Source organism: Leuciscus leuciscus, assembly GCF_965113295.1.
Source record: "Leuciscus leuciscus genome assembly, chromosome: 3".
Classification (NCBI taxonomy): Eukaryota; Metazoa; Chordata; class Actinopteri; order Cypriniformes; family Leuciscidae; genus Leuciscus; species Leuciscus leuciscus.
The window spans coordinates 58,989,134-59,012,877 of record NC_138727.1 but is presented as its reverse complement, the minus strand read 5'-3'; the positions used below and the strand labels follow the sequence as shown (position 1 = coordinate 59,012,877).

The 23,744-nt window shown below is 42.0% G+C and overlaps 2 protein-coding genes across 3 annotated transcripts in view; both read right to left on the bottom strand.

Annotated features, from left to right (window-relative positions):
- Window positions 1-23,744, bottom strand: part of LOC309493706 (polymeric immunoglobulin receptor-like) — a 184,608-nt gene that overhangs the window by 20,539 nt on the left and 140,325 nt on the right. Inside the window, exon 10 of the mRNA XM_082162912.1 lies at window positions 21,594-21,791. Within this exon, the coding sequence (XP_082019038.1) occupies window positions 21,594-21,791 (198 nt within the window). The remainder of the gene's footprint in view (window positions 1-21,593; window positions 21,792-23,744) is intronic.
- Window positions 12,417-23,744, bottom strand: part of LOC309493731 (polymeric immunoglobulin receptor-like) — a 60,169-nt gene continuing 48,841 nt past the window's right edge. The window contains exons 4-7 of one of the 2 annotated variants that reach the window (XM_082162945.1): window positions 17,441-17,566; window positions 17,192-17,338; window positions 14,481-14,530; window positions 12,417-14,044 (exon numbers count right to left, since the gene is read on the bottom strand). In XM_082162945.1, the coding sequence (XP_082019071.1) occupies window positions 13,613-14,044; window positions 14,481-14,530; window positions 17,192-17,338; window positions 17,441-17,566 (755 nt within the window). In that variant the 3' untranslated portion in view covers window positions 12,417-13,612. Of the gene's footprint in view, window positions 14,045-14,480; window positions 14,531-17,191; window positions 17,342-17,440; window positions 17,567-23,744 lie in introns of both variants that reach the window. The other variant, XM_082162946.1, reaches the window with a different exon arrangement.

Here is a 23,744-nt window from a genome sequence, read left to right as displayed (position 1 = left end):
CAGTTGCATCGTTCTGAATTTTGGATGAGGACAAGTAGATCATTTCACAAGAATGAAAGCAGGCGTTGGGAGACTCTTCTCAGCATAGCACACAGCACTCGTGTCCACTACAAATCCACAGCATTAATTCAGCGTGCATCAGGTAAGGCAAACAACTGCAAATCACTCACACAGTAGGGCTGATCCGAAGCCTCGCTTCATCCATGCATTTCAACGGGAATATTCAACTCTCAATTCCTCTCCAATGTATCTGAAACAAATGTCCTCCCCAATAGTAAGTTTCACATTCACAGTCTTTGCTTCAAGCTTTACATTTAATTCAACGATGTAATTTAATTCACTTATCTTTCTCTTTCCCTCTTCCAGCGCAGATCCAAGCAACAATTCAATCCAGTAATATTCCACAAGCAGCTCCAAACGACAGACTCAAATGGCAGTTCCTCACTTACACGAATTTCCAGGATGACAGCGTCCAATGTAAGCGTCCAAAACGGCGTTCTTCTACCCCAAAACACAACGACAGAGACCCAGCCAAACAACTGATCAACTGAACACCGATTGACCTTTACCAGTTCCAACCTCCGCCTTACCGGTTCCAACCTTTTTCCTCCGCATTAATTCGACTCTGAATGGCTCTTTTATCCTCCTCTTGTGAAGCGGAAAGCCTATACAAACACCGCTCCTCTCTCTCCCTCACACCTGTCGTGCATCAGCTGTAATTAGTTTGCGCAATATCTCCGCTACACCCGGAACCGGAGTGAGGTGTTACACCAAAATAACTCCCCTCGGGGACATAGAAAGAGAAAAGAAAGGTTCCGCTTTTCCCAGCATTTTGTCACCCGTGACATCCCCCCTTGCCAATCGGTTCTAGTCCCTGGAACCGGTCTTCTCTAATGCCATTCGCCATATCTCTCAGGCGGCTGTCCTTGGTTGTCCCGCTGGGACCGTCGGGGTGGCGTGGGTGAAGCCGCTCGGGCCTCCGCTTCGGGATTCCCTGGGACTATTGCCCACCCTACCATGGGCACATTGGGAGCAAGCGGCGCACTTTGTATTTCAGCCGCTGGCTGTGGATAGTTCGGACATGGACGGAGCAAATTTCGATGAAGCACTCGTATAGGTCCCGGTTTTCCCTCAGGCCGTACCGAATAGACTGGAGCATCAGGCCCCTGCCGGTGCTCCACCACATATGGTGTCGATTCCCAACGATCATGGAGCTTTCCTTTCCCTGGACGTCGGTTGTCCCTTACCAGCACTCGCTCTCCAGGCAGTAAAGGGGCTTCTCTGGCAGTTCGATCATACAGTCGCTTGTTCTTAGCTGCTGCAGCACTCAAATGGTCTGAAACTCGCTTGTAGGCATTTAGTAGTTGTTGATGGTGTCGATTTACCCAGTCCGTTGTGTTGTACTCTCCTTCGGTGGCCTCGGTGCCCAGAAGCAAGTCTACAGGTAGACGTAGATGACGCCCAAACATGAGGTAAGAAGGGGCATACCCGGTGATGCTGTGCACGCTATTATTATAGGCTTGTAGTAACGTAGGGAGGCTCTCGGCCCACTGACACTGCTGCTCACTCTCCAACGTTCCCAACAGCCCTAACAGGGTCTGATTGAATCTTTCGCATCCCCCGTTACCTTGGGGATGATACGAAGTTGTGTGTGTCTTTCGACAACCATAGAGCTGGCTCAGCTCCTGTATGACTCGGGACTCGAAGTTTGGACCTTGGTCCGAATGGAGGGTCTCTGGACAGCCGAACGGCTGTATTACCGTTCTCCAAAGGGCATTGGCCGTAGTCACTGCCGTCTGGTCTACCGTGGGGACGGCCCAAGCGTACTTGGTGAACAGATCCGTCATTACCAGGATGTTTTGATATCGATCTGCGGGTCTCCCTAGAGTCAGGAAATCAATCCCTATGATGTGCAGAGGTGCCTTCGGCCGAAAGGGAACCAGTGGGGCTCGAGGTTCCTTCCGGAGTTTGAACAGCGTGCACCGTGGACAACTCTGAACAAACTCTTCAACTTTCTTCTCCATCCTTGACCAGTAGAAATACCTCCTCAACAGTGACAAAGTCTTTTCTTGGCCTTGATGGCCAGCATGGGTGTGATAGGCATTCAACAGCTCTTGGACTTGGTCCTCTGGAACCACCACTTGATACCTGGTTTCCTGAGTTTTTGGATCTCGCAGTGAACGGCAAATTACCCCTCCTCTGATCCGCAGTCTCTTCCACTGTTTCAGGAGCTGTTGTACTCCCACTGTCTGAGCCTGCCTTTCCCCAGCTCGCAGCCTGAATCCTCGCCTAAGATGCGAGGCGACCTGACACAGGTCTTCGTCTCCTTGCTGTAACCTGCTCCACCGTCCGGGGTCCCATCCCCAACTGGACGGAATGTCCCCCTGGGTCCCGGGAGCTTCCACGACCGCCACCAACAATTCATCCTCTTGACCAGGGGCATCGAGGTGCGTTTGGCCGTTTCTCTGAATGGCTGGGAGTCTGGACAATGCATCAGCATTCGCGTTTTCTCTGCCGGGTCGATACTTGAGCTGATAGTCATAATTAGCAAGCTGAGCCACCCACCGCTGCTCCACTGCTCCCAACTTGGCAGTCTGTAAATGGACTAGAGGGTTGTTGTCCGTGATCACAGTCACCTTAGCTCCCCACAGGTAGTCTTTGAATTTCTCGGCCATGGCCCATTTCATGGCTAGCAACTCTATCTTGAAGGAACTGTAGTTTGCTGCGTTCCGCTCTGCAGGATGTAAACTTCGACTGGCATAAGCGATTACCTTCTCCACTCCTTGTTGCTCTTGGGCTAATACCGCCCCCAATCCTGCATTGCTGGCATCGGTATACAGGAGAAACGGCTGAGTGAAGTCTGCATAGGCCAGGATAGGGGCCCCCAAAAGTTCCTGCTTCAGATTTTGGAAGGCCATTTCACATGCTGCGTCCCATTGCACTGTCGTTGAGCCTTTGCCACGGGAACGTCCAGTACCAGCAAGAAGCTGGTTCAATGGCTTAGCAAGCCCAGAGAATCCTTTAATAAATCGTCGATAATATCCTACGAAGCCTAGGAAGGACCGCACTTGTCTCACCGTTCGTGGGGGCTCCCAGCCTTGGACTGCTGCAACTTTCTCTGGATCAGGGGATATACCGGCAGCGCTGACTCGATGTCCCAGGAACTGTACCTCTTTGCGAAACAACTGGCATTTTTCTGGTCTCAATTTTAGCCCATATTTCTCCATGGCCCGGAAGGCATTCTCTAAGTGATGCAGGTGAGTTTGAAAGTCAGGGGAAAAAACGATTACATCGTCCAAATAGACCAGCGTGGATTCAACTAGTTGCCCTCCCAGGCATCGCTGCATAAGTCGCTGGAAGGTCGCGGGGGCGTTGCACAACCCGAACGGCATCCGGTCCCACTCGAATAGCCCGAACGGTGTGGTGAAGGCAGTCTTCTCTCTATCGCGGTCATCCATCTGTACTTGCCAGTATCCGCTGGCCAAATCCAAGGTCGAATACCATGCTGCTTGAGTCAAGCTCGTGAGTGAATCTTCGATTCGCGGCAACGGGAATGCATCTTTCTTGGTCACACTATTGAGCTTGCGGTAGTCAACACAAAATCTCCAGGCTCCCGTTTTCTTCCGTACTAGGACAATCGGGGCTGCCCATGGACTACTACTTTCTCGAACAATCCCTCCATCTAGCATCCCTTTTAGCAGAGCGCGGACTTCAGGGTAGAGAGTGGGGGGCACCGGACGGTACCGCTCCCGACTAGGTGTTGCTTCTCCGGTGGGTATTTGGTGCTTAATCACTCCTGTACAACCATAGTCTTCCTCATGGGTTGAGAACACATGTTTCCACCTCTTCAGGAGCTCCTGGAGCTGTAACACTTGTCCTTCTTCCAGGTCCTCACCCTTCAAAGACTCCCCCATCAAATGGGTCGGCATTCCTCCTCTCACAGGGCCTGTACTGGCCTCCACTGGACGGACGGCAACTTCTACCACCGCAGGGCTCACCTGCCTGAAACAGACATCTTGTTGCTCTTGGACTTGGACAGGACGGACAGATGAAACTCGAACCAGCCGTTGGTGTCGACGAAGGAGTACTGGGTAGGGATGGGCGTTTCGCACCTTCACTGAAACTCGCCCTCGTCGTATGACCGCTAGCCCATGGGCTACTTCGATGGGTTGACAATCTTCATGAGGCTCTACCAGGACACAGTTACCTGACTCACGGGGTCCAGCCGGCACTCGGACCCAAAGAACAGCCTCACTCCGGGCTGGAACAGACAGAGCATACCGGCAGATGACTCGACCGATATCTTCCCGCTCTTGCACCTGACTGGCCGCATGGACTCTTTGACAATCGGCCAGGATCCGGTCCCAGTCCTGCCTTGCTGCCAACGGAGATGTTCGGGTCGGTCGACCGTTAAACAGGTCTTCCCAACAATCCAGAATGACATTCATCCCTAGCAGTGCTCGATGGAGACCCAAGCAATGGTCTCGAACAATGACAACACCTTTCTGGTGGACAGGAACCCCTCGAACCAGAAAGTCTACCACGATGTACCCAGTATAAGGAATATCCAATCCATTCGCTCCACGTAATGTGAGTCTTGAAGTTTCCGTCCTGTGAAGCCGATGATCTGCGAATAGCTCCAGAGCCAGACTTTCTGAAAACAATGTGACCTGAGAACCTGTATCGACCAGACAATTAATCTTCATTCCATTAACTTGAACTTCTACGGTGGGACAACGCCCAACCCAGTCGTCTCTCATCACAGGAACAGAACAAGGGTCTCTTGAAGGGGTCCCGGCCACTTGACCCACAGTGACCGGTGGGACTAAAAACCCCCTTGAGAGCTTCGACGACGGTCGCACTGGCGGCCGATGTGTCCCGGATTTCCACAATTGATACAGATGGGTCGACCCTGATGATCCCACTGAAACCGGGGGCCCGTCGGACGCGGAGGGCGGCATACAGGTCTTGGCCCCTCCTCTGAATATGATCTTCCTCGCACCATCGGTCCACCTTCGACTCGACCTCGATGAAGCTCACCCAAAAGACTCCGAGACAACTCTGCCATCTGTCCCTTAACATCCTCCAGTAATTCTGTCCTCAACTTCTGCTTCCACTCACTTGACTCAACAGGCGCGGGCACTGTGGCGCTGCTGGCCGCCACACGAACCGGTGTCCGAGTCGTCTCTCCCTGATCTGACTCCAACGCCAAGGCCTCTTGTCGAAGAGCCTCAAAAGACATAGTGGGGTCTCGTCGAAGCTGGAGCCGTATGCCCTGGCGCACCGGTCCTTCACGCAGCCCCAAAACAAACTGGTCTCTCAATAAGCCCTCTCCTTCTCCCAGTCCATGATCTTGTCGACCTTTCAGCCGGCCAAACTGCTCTCGCAGTTTCAGGGAGTATGCTCGCAGAGTCTGCTGAGGCCCCTGCTGACAGTTAAAGAACTGGGCACGAAGGATGGCTACCGGGGTAGAATCTCCATATACTCCAGACAAGAAATCAAAGACATTCTTCACAGTGGCCCGCGTGGCTTCTGATGCAGCAAGAACTTCCCTTTTGGCTTCTCCTTCTAACGATCCTAGCACAAACTGTACCTTTTGTGATGCGCTCAGTCCTTGTAATCCAGCCAGATATTCCGTCTGCGCTTTCCAGTCCTGAAAACTCAGCTCCGATCCTGGTCCTCCATAGCGTTGTGCCCAAGGGGCTCCCATCATAATGGGCATTACTTGCGAGCGAACTGGTGGGACCTCTTCGTCCACCATCGCGTACCTGTGGCCGCTACAACTCACGGTGGCAATCCTGCCGACTTACGCCAAATTGTGTCACCGGTGCAGGCCGGGGCGGACTCAGATGACCAGCCGCCCCTGACTCCAGACACCACCGTGAGGAGCCAACACCACAGGCACGCAACAGATGGACAAAAGAGGAAGCAGGTAATTTGGTTCAAAGGTAACAATCTTTATTGAATAATAATCAACTTGAAGAAAGAATGAGCAACTCCTGTCTTCTCGAGCTATTGGACCGGAGTAGCCGCTGAAACGATTTTCCACTGTCTTCGGGGCACAATGGAACGATAGTGGCTAGGAAGGCTTACTCCACGGCGTTGCTGCACGTCTGCAGGACTCAAACGATAAGTAACAAGTAATGTTTACTTCTTCAACAGCAGATTCTCTTAACAGGACGTGAAAGGGGAATTGTGACTTTAAAACTCACTCCACAGCGTTGCTGCACATCTGCAGGACTCAGGCGGTAGGTAACAGGTAAGGTTTCTTCTCTTAACAGCAGATTCTCTTAACAGGTCGTGAGAGGGAAATTGTGACTTTAAAACTCACTTCACAGCGTTGCTGCACATCTGCAGGACTCAGGCGGTAGGTAACAGGTAAGGTTTCTTCTCTTAACAGCAGATTCTCTTAACAGGTTATAAAAGGGAAATTGTGACTTTAAAACTCACTTCACAGCGTTGCTGCACATCTGCAGGACTCAGGCGGTAGGTAACAGGTAAGGTTTCTTCTCTTAACAGCAGATTCTCTTAACAGGTCGTGAGAGGGAAATTGTGACTTTAAAACTCACTTCACAGCGTTGCTGCACATCTGCAGGACTCAGACGGTAGGTCACAGGTAAGGTTTCTTCTCTTAACAGCAGATTCTCTTAACAGGACGTGAGAGGGGAATTGTGACTTTAAAACTCACTTCACAGCGTTGCTGCACATCTGCAGGACTCAGGCGGTAGGTCACAGGTAAGGTTTCTTCTCTTAACAGCAGATTCTCTCGTCAGGATATAAAAGGGAAATTGTGACTTTAAAACTCACTTCACAGCGTTGCTGCACATCTGCAGGACTCAGACGGTAGGTAACAGGTGAGGTTTCTCCTCTCAACAGCAGTTTCTCTCGTCAAGACATAAAAAGGAAATTGCGACTTTATCAGCGATGTTATACATCTTCAGGGCTCCATCACTAAGTATAACGGTTCAGACTTTTCCACAGCCATACGGTTCTTCACGAGACTTGTAATTTCAGAGAGAGAGAGGGTTAACAGGAGCCTTCAATAAGGGATTACTTCACAACAATACTCAGTGGAAGAGAGGATAATACAAAGCATTACTTCACCAGTTCAGTTGCATCGTTCTGAATTTTGGATGAGGACAAGTAGATCATTTCACAAGAATGAAAGCAGGCGTTGGGAGACTCTTCTCAGCATAGCACACAGCACTCGTGTCCACTACAAATCCACAGCATTAATTCAGCGTGCATCAGGTAAGGCAAACAACTGCAAATCACTCACACAGTAGGGCTGATCCGAAGCCTCGCTTCATCCATGCATTTCAACGGGAATATTCAACTCTCAATTCCTCTCCAATGTATCTGAAACAAATGTCCTCCCCAATAGTAAGTTTCACATTCACAGTCTTTGCTTCAAGCTTTACATTTAATTCAACGATGTAATTTAATTCACTTATCTTTCTCTTTCCCTCTTCCAGCGCAGATCCAAGCAACAATTCAATCCAGTAATATTCCACAAGCAGCTCCAAACGACAGACTCAAATGGCAGTTCCTCACTTACACGAATTTCCAGGATGACAGCGTCCAATGTAAGCGTCCAAAACGGCGTTCTTCTACCCCAAAACACAACGACAGAGACCCAGCCAAACAACTGATCAACTGAACACCGATTGACCTTTACCAGTTCCAACCTCCGCCTTACCGGTTCCAACCTTTTTCCTCCGCATTAATTCGACTCTGAATGGCTCTTTTATCCTCCTCTTGTGAAGCGGAAAGCCTATACAAACACCGCTCCTCTCTCTCCCTCACACCTGTCGTGCATCAGCTGTAATTAGTTTGCGCAATATCTCCGCTACACCCGGAACCGGAGTGAGGTGTTACACCAAAATAACTCCCCTCGGGGACATAGAAAGAGAAAAGAAAGGTTCCGCTTTTCCCAGCATTTTGTCACCCGTGACATATGTGCACGCTGTGGGGTTGCAGCCACTGGGCTATAACACTCAATTAATGTATTGATACTTATACAACCTTCTAGGGTCATAGGGATGGAGCCATGGGCGTCAGAAGAAAAAAGAAAGTGGGTGGGTCCTCCCCCAGAAAAATGTTACTGGAGTAAATACCATTTCATGTATTCTGGTGCCTTTTAATTAAACAAGTAAACTAAACTCCACTTCACGTCGGGCGGTTCTTTGCCTCCACGTTGTGCATTAAATGCACAGCTATCCGTGGATTATCCCGCTAATACCATGGTCATTTGCCAGCAATGACAACTTAAAGCTGTTTTTGACTAGAAGGGTACAACGGGCGGTTACTTTCGTCAGTTGCGGCTTGTTGAGAAATATAATGTAGCGATTTCAGCGGAAATGGAGTTTAATTTATTAGGGAATTCCTCAAGTGGAGTGGATTTGACTGACGGCGCTCTGAAAAGCGAACAGACAAATGCGCTGAATTAGAGATGGTAAAAGTGAGTGGGTATAATATCATTGGTCTTAAAAAGTGGGTGGGTCTTGTCCCACCCATTTACAATGGTTCCGACTCCCATGGCTGGAGCCTATCCCAGTTTCTTAGGCTAGTGGCAGGGGAAAGCACTCTGGACAGATGGCCAGTCCATCACATGGCTCTCACACACACACACCCACACACACACACACACACACACACACACAGGCAATTTTGACTCTCCTAAGAGTCTTTGGAGTGTGAGGGACACTGGAGCAAACCGGGGACCTTCTTTCTGTAAGGAAACAGAGCTAACCAATGAGCCACCATGCTGCATATAATACTATATAACCTATATATTCATAGATCTATGTGACGTGGTTGTGTATGATTTGGCAATGGGAGACAGCCTATACGCTGGTCAAAATTGGGCTGATTTCCCGAATATTTTAAACATGTTTATTGAGGTTGGGAGGTGCTCGTAACGTGCTCGGCTCGACTCGTAATTCCTTTCACACAATGCGAGCCGTGACCATACGAGCATCAACGATTTCTAGATTAAAAAAAATCACCTGCAAGCAAAAAAAAAAGTGTACCGTGTGCACAGCTTAAACAGGCTAAAAAGAAGGGTAGGCATATTTTTATTTATATATATATATATTACTTTATTTAACTAAATTAAGTGTACGAATTACAAAAAAAAATATGGAAATTCACTCCATTTTTTTTTTCTGTTATCCACTTAGCAACCTAACTTACTATGAACTTTATATATACATTATACACTTTATAAACTGTGTTTTGTACAGAAAAGTGTGTCAAAATCTCGATTCATTAAAGGGTAACTAAACCCTAAAACAACTTTTTTTTAGTTAATGATCTGTAAGCTTGGGGCTTTATTAATGCTGTTCATTGATTCAAGTAAATGTTTTGACATTTGGGTTTAAAGTGTAAAGTTTAAAGTGTATATTCTACAATATATGGTGTAAAAACGTCTGAGTGCTGCCCTCTTCAGGTTGAACGGTGGCTACTGCAGTTTAATTTTTCTATTGAAAGTTGTGGTACCCTAGCCTGGCAAGCCAGACCTACATCAAGATGTTAGGTCTGGAAACTCACCATAGACACGCTCAATCCGAGGGGCGGGATAAACGGCTGTCTTTCAAATTCCCTCTGCACGCAATAGGACAGCGCTTCAACCAACCAGAGCGTTTTCCCAACAGGGGAGCTAGTTGATAGATTCAACTTTTGCCATATCTGGCCGGCAAAACGACGAACACATCTTCCTTTTTTTAAGAATGACTTAAGTGCCGTCTCAAAGAAAAACTTAACTCCAAGTCCTCCAGAGTCGCGGACAAAGCCGATTCGAAAGATGTTCGCCAGCAGCAGACGTCATTCTTTGTTTTCAAGTAGCAGCCAGGTAACCGTAGCAACTCTGTTGTCATATGTTAAGCCCGCCCCGCATACTCTATACGCGACGTGATTGGCCTGACCCAATTTAGGTTTTTGCAGCTCGAAAGTCTATGGAGAGTTGCTAGACTGCCCTGGCTGCAAAATACATTTTGCTGCCGCTAGGTTGCGTCTAGATTTCTAGGCTAGTGGTACCCTCTGACGTCAGCTAACCAGGCCCTTGCCTACAGAGAGACACGTCTCAGATGGTAAATAGTAAATGGACTGCGTTTATATAGCGCTTTCAACAGACCCATGGCCACCAAAGCACATTCACCCATTCATACACCGACGCACACAGATGCAGAAACATACATTGATAATTTACTAGTTAATATAAATAATACTCTCTTTTCTTCAATAAACAATCATTTAACATGTCTGATTTTCTAAAGGTAAAGATTTGAACACCCACCTCTGTATTGTGCTGCATGTTTTGCTGAAATAAAGCTGAATGGAGCATGAGAATAAAAAGACCAGAGCTGTGTCCGAAACCGGTCCCTATCCACTATAGTGCAGTATATCGGGTGTCGGCCATTTTAGTTGGGGGGGGGGTTCTACCTTTTTTATTAATCATTACTTGAATAAAACATATTAAAATATTGAGACAATATTATATAGATGATTGTTAAAATTAAATGAACTGATATTAATAAGGTAAATTATATAGGTATATTATTATTTTTATTAAAATATATTATTTAGGCATTAACTCAATTTAATGTGTTTTACTATAAGCCATGTGTTTTAATCATTTGTGGCATTGTTGTTAACTCGTTAAACTGTAAGGAAGAGATGATCATTTGGTGGATGATTTAACAATATTCGTTAATCACCGGTAGGTAACGCATTCATTCGAATGTAAGCATGATGGTCGCCTGAGGGCGCTCAACGACCACGTCATCTGTGAGTGTTTCTAACTATTTCAATTGATGAAACTACAAAGCTGGCACAGAGGTATATATAATTACAAAATAAAGTCATTATGATTGCTATTGTTGTTAATATTATTTTATAAAGTAACATGTAAGATAAAAGGAGTTTTATCACTACGTGTGATGAAGCCGTTTCTGGGACAGCTCTCTCCGACGCAGTGTAAACGTCAGCGTCCGAATTCAGTCACTTCATTTCGTTCACTCCTTGCAGATATAGTGCACTCAAATGCCATACACTATATAGGGATTAGTGAATGAGTGAATGAGTGAATGAGTGAACGAGTGAACGGTTTCGGACACAGCTCAAGTCAAATCAATTCAAACACTAAAAACATTGTAGGACATTTAAATCTCAAACAAACTGTTTCCTGTCCCAGATTTCCTCTTCCTCTTCTTCAGGATGATGAAGGTTCCAGAACACAGAGTCAGAACCAGCAGAACCGAACCCAGACCGCCAGCAACAGAAGCCAGATCTGAAGGCAACGCTAAACACATGATATTTACATGATGAAACACAAACTGATTCTGATTCTGAACATGTATCAATCATTTTCATTACTGTAATATTACAAATATTGTAAATATACAGTTGCTATATTGTGTAACCGAAGTGAAACTGCAATGGTAAACCTCAACTCTACAGAAGAAAACACTTCTCTTTACGGTTGATGTCAAACCAAATTAACCACATGAAATCTGATATATGCATCATTTTATGCTTATACAGTAGCTAAGATATGTGTCTCAACACAACAACAACAAATATTCAAAGCAATTTCCTTTCAAAGAGTGATCATGTGATCAGAGAGTTGCATTATGGGTAGTGTAGTTTGTGTGTTTACTAGTGTTTGCCTGATAGAGTTGAACTGTAGTAATTCCTGTTGTTGTTCTTGTTGTTTCAGTTTCTGTTTGATGAGTCGCTGACAGAGAGAAACACCAGTGACTGTGAATGTGTCGCTCATGCAGTGAGAACATGAACACATATAAACTCTAAAGCTCTACATTCACACACAAACCATTCACATAATGTGAATATGAACAGAAGTTATTCTATTATAACACTGATTACTCTCAACTAAAACATGTTTTAGTGTTCATTTAGAATATTTTTTTTTAATCCAAAGTCACTGCTGACATATAGAGTTCAGTTGATGAACTTGAGCACGTTTGTCACATCAACATTCTGTGTAGTTTTGTTCATGGACTTTCAGTTTTTTTATTTGTCACGCGTTTCCTTGTTCTGACTCCCTCCACTCGTCTGTCTCCATAGTTACTGTCATTATTAGTTCATATGTGTAAGCTGTGTTTAAGTAATTATCCTCATTTGTGCTCCTTCTTAATTTGTTCCTTCACCTGCACTCCTTGTTTGGTATTGTCAAGAACACTGTCTCGCATGTTGGCTGTCTATTTTGATCTATTTAAATAAACCCTGTGTTATACTATCTTCATCTTCATCTTCGTCTTCATTGGAACTTAAGCGTTAGTCACACTGTGAGACTGTAATCATTTGTCATTAGTTCATCTTTCTTACACTCATAGATTTCAGATGAAAGAAATATAATAATATGAAGTTAGTGAACACGCTTCTCACAATTTCACTTGAGTTGAATTAAATGTGTTAAATTTATTAATTTAGTTTAAACATGTAGAAAACACACCAGCAATTTATCAGGAGCCAATAACAGCTGCCAGTCCCCTGAACACACTGTAAAGAACACGGTCTCTGTAGACACCACAGGCTCCACAAACGGCAAGAAAAACAAACTGGCCCAGCCTGGACCACGAAACATAACAAACAGTGTTCCAGCCAATAACCGACAAGAATGATTTGGGGGTGGGGGTGGGGGGTTAGTGCGCGTGCACATGAAGGGGGGTGTGGGGGGTGGAGGAGAGAGAAGCATGAAGAGGGAAGTTAGCTAGAGGAGAGATGTCCTAGACAACGACAACGACTAACGTTATAATTATATTCCCTTGAATTTTGATATGGCCGACACACGACCAAAGAGACGACGTTCCGATGAACAAATAGCAAAGAAGAGGGAAAAGGAGAAGGAACGCGCAAAGTCCCGAATTTACATCGGAAAAGCACGGAAGGGAGGGGGAGGGGACGGGATGAGGAGGAGGGAGGGTCGAGCTAGCCTCCATTTTGTTTGACAATACTTCAATCTCAACAAGAAGTGACGTCTCCCAACATCGCTTAGAGCTCCTTCAATTAGTCAAAGCACTTCTTCCTTTATGTTATTTCAGCAGCCTGACCAGAAACACAACTGTTTAATTCCAATGCCTGCATTTCAAATAAATAAACAAATAATACACAAATAGCACCCATAATATAACACAAAACTTGCAAAAAACTCTAAACTTTCTCTGAACTTTATAATAGATCAACTAATGCTGAAGAGCGTCTTTAGTTTACTCCAGTGACTGACAGTCAGCTTCTGTTTCACAAAATTAAGCAGATGAGGGCATGACTCCTCATTTAAACCCAGCCGAAGTTTCTTCTTCAAATAAGGGATTTCTTTTTTGTCCTGTCACTGTTGCATTGTGGGTTAAACTTCCACTTCATGAAGCTGCTCTGAGACACAGTCAGTAAAAACGTCATTACGGTCTCTTTGCTGTTGAGAAGATCATCAGATCATCAGATCATCTGGTTTATCTGCAGTGGATCGTTGAATCCGGTTCATCTGTTGAATCTGGATTATCTGCAGTGGATCATTGAATCCGGTTCATCTGTTGAATCCGGTTTATCTTCAGTGGAGTAGATCATTGAATCCGGTTCATCTGTTGAATCTGGTTTATACTCTATAGTGGATCGTTGAATCTGGTTCATCTGTTGAATCTGGTTTATCTGCAGTGCAGTAGATCATTGAATCCGGTTCATCTGTTGAATCTGGTTTATCTGCAGTGGAGTAGATCTTTGAATCCGGTTCATCTGTTGAATCTGGTTTATCTGCAGTGCAGTAGATCATTGAATCCGGTTCATCTGTTGAATCTGGTTTATCTGCAGTGGAGTAGATCTTTGAATCCGGTTCATCTGTTGAATCTGGATTATCTGCAGTGGAGTAGATCATTGAATCCGGTTCATCTGTTGAATCTGGATTATCTGCAGTGGAGTAGATCATTGGATCATCTGGACATTCTGCTGTAGTGTAGATAGTGGTGGTGTCTCTGTTCTTGCACTGGAACTCGCTGATTTCCTGATAATTATGGTCATTCCAGTCAATGTCCTGCAAAAGAACTCATGTTATCTTCCAAACCCTTACACATTTGAACATTGAACCATTATTTGTTATCACTAGTAGATACATGTTGAGTTTTAGATGCTGGTGAGCAGGAGAGAGATGTTCAGAGTCAGCAGCACCAAACCAATGAGCAACAATCAGCTTTTACCAGCACTGACATTACAGCTGGTGTTTTCAAGAGCTCACAGATATAAGATCATCATCATCATCATCATCATCATCATCATGTCACAGGTGGTTGTAGGAAGGCAGACAGAGACGAGGATTAAACACAGGACAGCAGAACAGGTAGCAACACACACTAAATATAACGGAGATCAGACGAAGACTGACAGAACAGATGTAACTTAAATCAAAAGACAAACTGAAAGTCCAAACAAGCATTGACACGTGACACATCTTCATCACCATAAACACTCACCTCTGCAGTGATTTCTGCTCTTGTATTCAAAGGCAAAAGCCCGACGGCGACTGTCAAAACATCAGAGAAATAAAGTTACATTCAAACAACAAACATTAGAAAGAGATGTGTGTGTACATGCGTCTTTAGATAAGCTCAATGACTGACTGTCAACATCTTTTCCACAAGGTCAACCAGATGAAGACATGATTCCTTCATTTAAACCCTGATTTATACAAAGTTTCTTAAAAATCTCCGGGATAGTTTTCACTGCTCACATAGTATTTATAACTACACTGTTAGACCTTACCGGGTTTTTTTACAGTAAAATACTGGCAACACTGTTGCCAGTAAAATACTGTTCATTGTACAGTTCTTTACTGTAATCTAGTTTGTTTCTGTAAAAATGCACTAAATTCTAATTCAAGTTAACTAATTTCACTTGCAGAAACCGACTGCCTTAAATTGACCAACTGTCATTTAAATGTATTAACTAAAATTTATAATGCATTAATAATGTGAGCAAAGTATTACTATGAACTTCTTTCATTTGAGACCAATAAAAAACTATTGAACATAAAGAGATTTCCACTGGACCAGCAACTACACAGTCACCGCCTGTTAAACAAAGCAACATGCAGCAAATCATCAATGTTTGTAGATCTTCTGCTGGACTGAAGCACAGGCTCTACTCTTCTGCACAATGGTGACCCAAAAAACAAGATTTTACAGTAAACTACTGGCAACAGTGTTGCCAGTATAAAACAGTTTTATAACTTACAGTTTATTACTGTTAAAATACATTTTGTGGGTGTGTCTTTTTATCTTACACTGTTAACCCTTTCAACCCCACAGGAAAATCCACACTACAAAGAGTAAGAGTAAAAGTAACATTGAGACAGTGTTGCAGTGAGATAATTAAGAGAATATGTAAGTGATTGTTGAGCATTAGTGATGAACACCTGCTGTTAGAACAGAAAATAGAGAAACACAAGAACTACAACTGACTTCCAGCCATTACACATTATTACACTTATTATTAACCAGTATGACTTTATTTCTGTCATACATCTACAGAAGTTGTTATTAAGATGTTTAATTGAAAATGTTTGTTTGAAGTTACCATTATAGATATCAGTGCTTGCTTTAGTAGGGATGCTGATGCTAAAACATTCTTTTTTCTTTTGCTACTGCTACTGTGTTTTTGCAAGTCACACTTGTGCGCACACAGTTTATGAATGATTGCGGTTGTAATGCTTATGGTGACAAATTCATCATATTGCCTGTTCATTCATTAAGGAATTAATTCTTGTTCATTCAGAGTTTTATCCTCGATCAAAAGTGTTACATTAGCTCTACTGTGAAACTACAGCAATAAATTGCTATGACTAATTTTTTTTAACACATCATGCATAAACCAAAAATAAAGCTACACTATGTTTTAGAAACACAGAGATATCACAATTTAGCACATTAATCTCAACAATGGTGGCAATATTATTATTATTTTTTTATTCATGCAGCAGTGCATGCTGGGAGTTTTATATTATCCTGGAACCCAGCATGCATTGTGACATGAAACTTTTCACCATTGTTGAGATTCATGTGCTGATTGTTGATATCTGTGTGTGTCTGAGCCAAGCAGGAGTAAAATAAAATTGAATGCACTATATGATTGTTATTTTTCAGAAGACATGATTACAGAAATTTTGATTTCATTTTGTAGATACACAGATTTATGCTAAATATGACATATCCATAATTTCAATGAATATATACAGGAAAAATCTGAAAATCAGATAATCCAAGATGACTGTGACATCATCACAAAAGAAAAAAAAACACATGATCATCTTCCTCTTGACTTTTTCTTGCCATAACAAATGTGTTTTATAAACTCACTATTACAGCAGTCAGAGAGAGATGAAAAGTAAGAAGTTAAGAGACAAGACCAACTAAAGCAAATACTGATCTCCATTATGGTGACAACAAACTTTATTATAAACTAAATCTTTGTTAATTCTCAACAAGAACTTTTGTACATGTATGAAAGAAATAATCGTAACCTGGTTTGTAAACTGGTTTCACACTCAGTGTCGCTGGAAGTCAGTTGTAGTTTTTGTGTTTCTCTTTTTTCTGTTCTTGTTTCTCTGTCCTTCAGTGATTCTGCTTATCAGGTGTTCATCAGTTTCTCAATTCACTCACTTCTTTTCATTCACTCTGTCAAGTGGACTATATTAGTGAACTAATGTAGGGAATAGTGAATGAGGGTATAGGGTGTGATTGGGAAAACAGCCTCTGAGTGTCGATTTTGAGCGCTGTTCATTTACAGTATAAACCTGTAGGCTATTTTTGTTTTCTACGGTATATTACTGTTTTAATGGAAAATGGTATGATACTGTCTGAATTACGCCTTTTTTTACAGCAAGGGCTAACAGTGTAGCTATATGTGACCCCTCCACCCAGGCCCTACTCGCCCCGCTCTGTGCGGGCCTCGAACCCGGGTCTCCGGCGTGAGAGTCAGGAGCTGTAAAGACTGCAGCTTCTAGCATCTGTCGCTAGAGCGCCTATTGAGATCAGAGGAGTGAGGTTTACTCGCACAGCGACTACTAGCTGGCCTCCGTTACATATATATGAAAGCAATAGATGTCTATGGGAAATCCCCATTTAGAAAGCAGATGTAAGTAAATGTGTTTGTTTAGTTTCCAGAGAAACGTGCATCTAAATCTGACCGTGCTGGTAAAGTCCTGATTGTGTAACTCTTGGTGATTTCTTGCTTCTCTTTCTACACAACACCATCAGCGCCATGAGGAAGATGATCATGATGATGACTAACCCAACACAGATATAGATGACAGACCCTGAATCAGAGCCGTGACCTGTAACACACATTCAATGTACTTTAAACTGATATATAGAGGCATCACACTCAAATCCTCAAGAAATAAGAGTCTTAAAGAGTGTCAGACAGATGAACTGACCTGTTGAGATGGTATGAACTGTGTGTTTCATGCTGGTGGATTGTAGATTCAGTTCTGTTGTACTGAAATATGATGATGTTGTTTTTGAAAAAGAGCTGATAGTTGAAACCTCAGTGGTCTTATTATCTGATGGATGACAGGAAAGACCAACTTAAAGTCAATGTTTCTAAAACACTGACACTTAATCCAACTTAAAATAAATAAACAATAATTTGTTATATCGTGTTCTGTAGAGCTGTTTTATAAGTGATTTTATAATGTATTAACTTTGCAACAATGAAACTGTTAATTCCCTGTTTATTACTGTGAAGCTGCTTTGAAAACATATTGTTGCCTTATTTTATTTGATGGCAAATTGGACTGTTCCTTTGTAGTTAATTTCTACTACAGGCACACTTCTAATAAATATAAGCACTTACCCAGTTTAACCAGCAACATAATCTCTGAATAGTCATCAGTAAAAGTCTTCTCCACACCACACCAGTATAGGCCTTCATCCTCTGTTCTCAGATCAGTGATGGTGACGGTGAAAACTCTGGCCGTCGTGTCGTCAGTCAGAGAGAATCTCTCGTCTTTAGCTGGAGATCCTGATTTAACCATGATGTTTTTATTTATTCCATAGTTACACTCCCCTTTACACAAATACTTTGAATTTGATTCATATCCAGATTCATATGAGCATCTGATCTCAACTCTCTCTCCTCTGTATCCAGATATTGTCTGTGAAGCTCCAACAACAACAGCTGAAAACACAAATATCATTATATAGAGCTGTTATGTGTGAGCAAGAGACATAAGCAGGCCAGAATAATAACTTACAAATATCATCCATATGAGTCTGATGATCATGTGATAACAGAGGAAAAACAAGAGAAGATGTCAAACTCTGTGTAAAAGAGCTGAGAGTCTCAAACTCACCTGTACAGATGCTGGAAAAGAGCAGCAGGACGTCCAACATGATGAAATTTGACAAGCGTTTCGCTTAAATAAAAGACCAGATTCTGTGTGACAAACGTTACTGTCGTTCTCTTCCGTACTGAGAGAACAATGTGCGTCAGCAACTCATATTAACATTTCCTTCCTCTTCTGTATCTCTAACCACATCAGCTCTACAGGACATCTTAAAAGAGCTCATTTACTCTGACAAACAACACATGCTTTGCTTATATACTGATCTAAACAACACAATACTTAGTTTTATTATATCAAAATCAAAACTAAGATAAGGTTATTATTTGTATATGTTTAGGTTTTGTAACTGGTCTCAGTTTCTTTTGAGTTTTAATCCTAATTCTTACCTTCACTAGTTAATTTTAAAAGGTGGCCAAATAATCTTTAAAAGTAGGCTACAAACAGACAATCTCTTTTTAAATCTTAAAGGAGCCGTATGTAAGATTGTGGCCAAAACTGGTACTGCAATCACTTTCAAATTACTGTAGAGCGGTGTATCCCCTCCCCCTCCCCCCTGACTCGAGGTTGCCAGATAGGCGTAGGCTGCTACAAAGAGCTTTCAACTAGAGCAGAGCTGGCAACCCGGATGCCGAAACACTACTGACTTCGTGATTGGTAGATAGGTGGAGGGCAGCGCTTCAGGCCAAAACACAAGATCACAACATCAACATCAGTTGAGGGCTGCAACTTCACTTTTAAATGACAATATCCTGGCCGGACTACTGTTGTCAGTGATATAAGTATTTGAAATACATACAGCTCCTTTAATTTAATGAGCAAACTGTGGTTCAGAATAGTCTCATATGGAGTAAAACATCACGTAACACCACAGGACAGGTCATGCACACATTTATAAGAGGCTTGTCAGGAGTCCATCTCTTTGCTGCTGATTTCAGTCAAACTGAGTCGTTTAGATGGAGATTTGCTACATAAGACGACAGGAGTGTGTGTATCTCTGTGTAGTGTTTCACATCACCTGTAGAGGGCTCGATGTAGCACAGCTCACGGACTGAGGAGGGTTTCCAGCAGGGCTACTATTAAACTGTTGCCTCGGGTTGAAGGTTTGACATTGTATTATATTTGACTGAAATCCTTGTATTGAAATATTTTACCCATTTACCAACAATAAAACCATTATCTATACAAAGGTGACTCTAAATATATATATTTTGGTACGGAGTGTCATATTTTGAGTTCTGATGTTTGGATTTGGGTCATTGGGTTAGTTTTGTTACTCAGATCTGGCGACACTGACTCTATAACACACCAGAATCACTTCACACAGCGTCTACAGGAGAGGAGAAGAGGATACATGTAGTAGGTAGAAAAATGTATGTAAAATAAAAGAGGGAAAAAAGGACACCCCTTTAAAATGTTGTATTGTTCATAAATGTATGTGCCTTCAACATTCGTCTATTGATGGGTAAATTCATCATTACATTCTTTGTTGTGGGTAAAGAAAATGTTGCTGTTATTATTGTCTCCTGTAGAGGGCGTTTAGCGCTGTTGAATTAAGCTACTGCACCGGGTGCTTCAGAGTTAAAACCTGATTTCTGCCAGTTCATTTTCTCCTTGCATCTTCATTGTTGTGCATGCTAGAAGCCACGCATTACAGTTTTTCTAAAATTTATATTAAGTTCCAAAAATGTATTTCTGAATGTTCTCTGAACTTTCAAAGCGTCCTGTTTTTTTTATTTATTATTATTAAACTTTGCCGGAGCTTACAGCCAGTGCTCCTGTCTCACAGCGTTTATTTTATCATTCTTAGACTACAGGTGAGCAAAAACTATTCAAAAACTGGTCGAAACTGATGTTAAACACTGTGTTTCAAACATGTATATGTTGATTTTTTGCTGGGTTACTGAGAAAGACTGTTACTTTTATTAATACGCATGCAGTAGTAATGAGTCAAATATCAGATTACACACGAGTGACAAATATGTGCATTTGAAGTGAAATGAGAGAAAATACTCATGTGAAAATAATTTAGGAATGTTTCTAAAGTGTTTTATATGTTGATAGTAATTGGATGACGTTTAAGCGAGTTAAATGGTCATTTGCTACTGGAGTTATCTCGAGCCAAAATGGCAGTGCATGTATGCGTGAACTGGAGCCAAAATGGCGGCTTGCATGTAAAACATGAGGTTAGTGTGAAGCCAAATGCGAGATTCATTTATGTGACAGTGTGAAAATGGAATTAATGTTCATGAGGATGTGAAAACATGTGAAAACAGTAGCAGGTCAATGTATTGTGATTGATTATAATGTGTTGCAGAACAAGTCAAGTACATACAAAAGTAACTTCTGAAAAGCCTTTATTGAAAAGTTATGTTCTTTAATGGAATGTGTTGTTACAGACAAACAAGTTATTGTTGTTCTGTAAAGTTAAATATGTTAATGTTGTGAATACATTGAGAGCTAAGAAAAACGAGAGAGTTAATTACACTTTGCCGGAGCTTACAGCCAGTACTCCTGTCTCACAGCGTTTCTTTTATCACTCTACAGAGCCGGCAGAAGTGGTTAATTCACCTCACCCATTCAGGCTTCCCAGCCCTGATACGGGCAACATAAACAGGGTAAAAAGAAGGGAATTTACCATCTATAAGCTTTAACTGTAGATGAGCTGTTCTAAGTACAAAATAAATAAATATTGAAGGTCACACCTTTTTATTTTATTTATTTTTTATTTATATATAGCCTATGTTTTTGTTGTTAGCAACATATCTTTATATATATATTTTTTAGTAACACTAGAGTTTAACTTCCGTTTTTTTGTGATTTTATGTGTTGCTGTTACGTAGATCAGTTCTGTCTGTCCTGTGTTGCTTCAGGAGACTTTATATTAGCATAATAATCACCGGCTGTCTCTGTTCTGCTCTTGAGTCTATGGCGGCCCAAAGAACCGTTCATATGACAGTTTAATAATTGTTAATTGTTAGTAACTTTCCTTGTGAGCAATATTACATACAGAAGAATACTGATAAAAATGTGTTTTGTACAGAAAAGTGTGTCAAAAATGTTTGATTTTACCAAATTCTGACATTCTTTTTCATTTATCATTGATCACTGAATATATCGGACCCTCGTTTGTTGAGATGTTTTGTGGATGTGTTGCTGTTACGTAGATCAGTTCTGTCCCGCTGTCCTGTGTTGCTTCAGGAGACTTTATTTTGGCATAATAATCACCGGCTGTATCTGTCACCTGATTGGTCGAGTGGGTGTGACTGGGGTTTGAATCAGGCTGCTGATTGGTTACTGTGGCATTAACAGTAGCGACTTTTGGGCGGGTGTTTAGGTGTGATGCAGGCGTATGATTGGTTGAAGATGCAGGCATCTGATTGGTTGAAGATGTTACCATGGCGACATCTGTGTTTAGAATCTCTTCATATACGTGGTCAGTCTGAAAAATAACACATACATCAATAATTTACTAGTTTACATATATTAACCACTCTGTAGATCAATAAACAATAATGTAACATGTATTTCTGATCTTCTAGGTAAAGATTTGAACACCCACCTCTGTATTGTGCTGCATGTTTTGCTGAAATAAAGCTTTATAAAACCAGAGAAAAGTCCATTCACACACGAAAACAAGAATATTATAATAAAAATACTCACAAACAAACTGTTACCTGTCCCAGATTTCCTCTTCCTCTTCTTCCGGATGATGAAGGTTCCAGAACACAGAGTCAGAACCAGCAGAACCGAACCCAGACCGCCAGCAACAGAAGCCAGATCTGAAGGCAACGATAAACACATGATATTTACATGATGAAACACAAACTGATTCTGATTCTGAACATGTATCAATCATTTTCATTACTGTAATATTACAAATATTGTAAATATACAGTTGTTATATAGTGTAACTGAAACTGCAATGGTAAACCTCAACTCTACAGAAGAAAACACTTCTCTTTACGGTTGATGTCAAACCAAATTAACCACATGAAATCTGATATGTGCATCATTTATATGTATACAGTGGTTAATATGTGTCTCCACAAATATTCAAAGCAATTTCCTTTCAAAGAGTGATCATGTGATCAGAGAGTTGCATTATGGGTAGTGTAGTTTGTGTGCTTACTAGTGTTTGTCTGATAGAGTTGAACTGTAGTATTTCCTGTTGTTGTTCTTGTTGTTTCAGTTTCTGTTTGATGAGTCGCTGACAGAGAGAAACACCAGTGACTGTGAATGTGTCGCTCATGCAGTGATATAATAACACATAATAATAATAGACGAACACACACTTAACACTGTTTGCTATTGCTGCATATCAACAAATGTTGTGTTTTCTGTTCACATCACTGAATATTGATAATCAGTATTAATAAAAGGTAAATTATCTTATTTTTACCCTGTTTATCCTCTTCTCCTCTTCTGGAGACGCTGTGTGAAGTGATCCTGGTGTGTTTCAGAGTCAGGGTCGCCAGATCTGAGTAACAAAATAATAATAATAGACAAACACACTCATAACATTGTTTGCTATTGCTGCATATGAACAAATGTTGTGTTTCTGTTCATATCACTGATTACTGATAATCAGATTTTATTAGTGCTCATTTAGAAGACACTTTATTATCTGAAACGATACAGTGTCACTTTGGATAAAAGTTTCTGTCAATAAATGCATACAAATCCCACATAAATAAATGCTGCGCTCATGTCACTATTAATGATTTTCCTCAGAAAAACTGTCTTAGAAACTGCAGAACAAAGAAAGCGCTAAAGAAAACACTGTGTGTAAAATGACAGGTCAAACATTCAGTTGTTGTACATTTGATTAATGTGTTGAGGAACATCACAACCTCTAAATGCAATTTTGGTTTATTTTTCACAGAAGTTGAAGCTTTGATGAAATTCATGAATGCATCATTAAAATTGTGTATAGAAGCTTTATTTCTTTATTCAGTATAATCACAGTAACTTTACATAAACAATATTTTCATCAAACACATGAGTGCAGATGTCAGCGGGTGCAGTGTGTGTGTGTGTGTGTGTGTGTGTGTGTGTACCTGTGCTGGTGTGTTCAGTGCTGCTATACGGACTAATGCTGGATGTTGAGATCTGGACACGTGTCGTTGTCTCTGGAGCTGAGAAATGAAGAAGAGCGTCACACCATAATAAATATATTTAGATTAGATAGCTTTTTCATTGTCATTGAACTGTAAATTTAGAGTGCACATATGAACAAAACTCCATTCCACTGGCTCATAAAATTTTTTTTCAAAAAATACAAAAAATGCTACAACATGCATTCAAATATAACACTAAAAACAGTTTGACAGCAGCATAAAAATAATAATGTTGCACATGATAATTGGCGGCATGTAAATCCAATCGTTTGCCC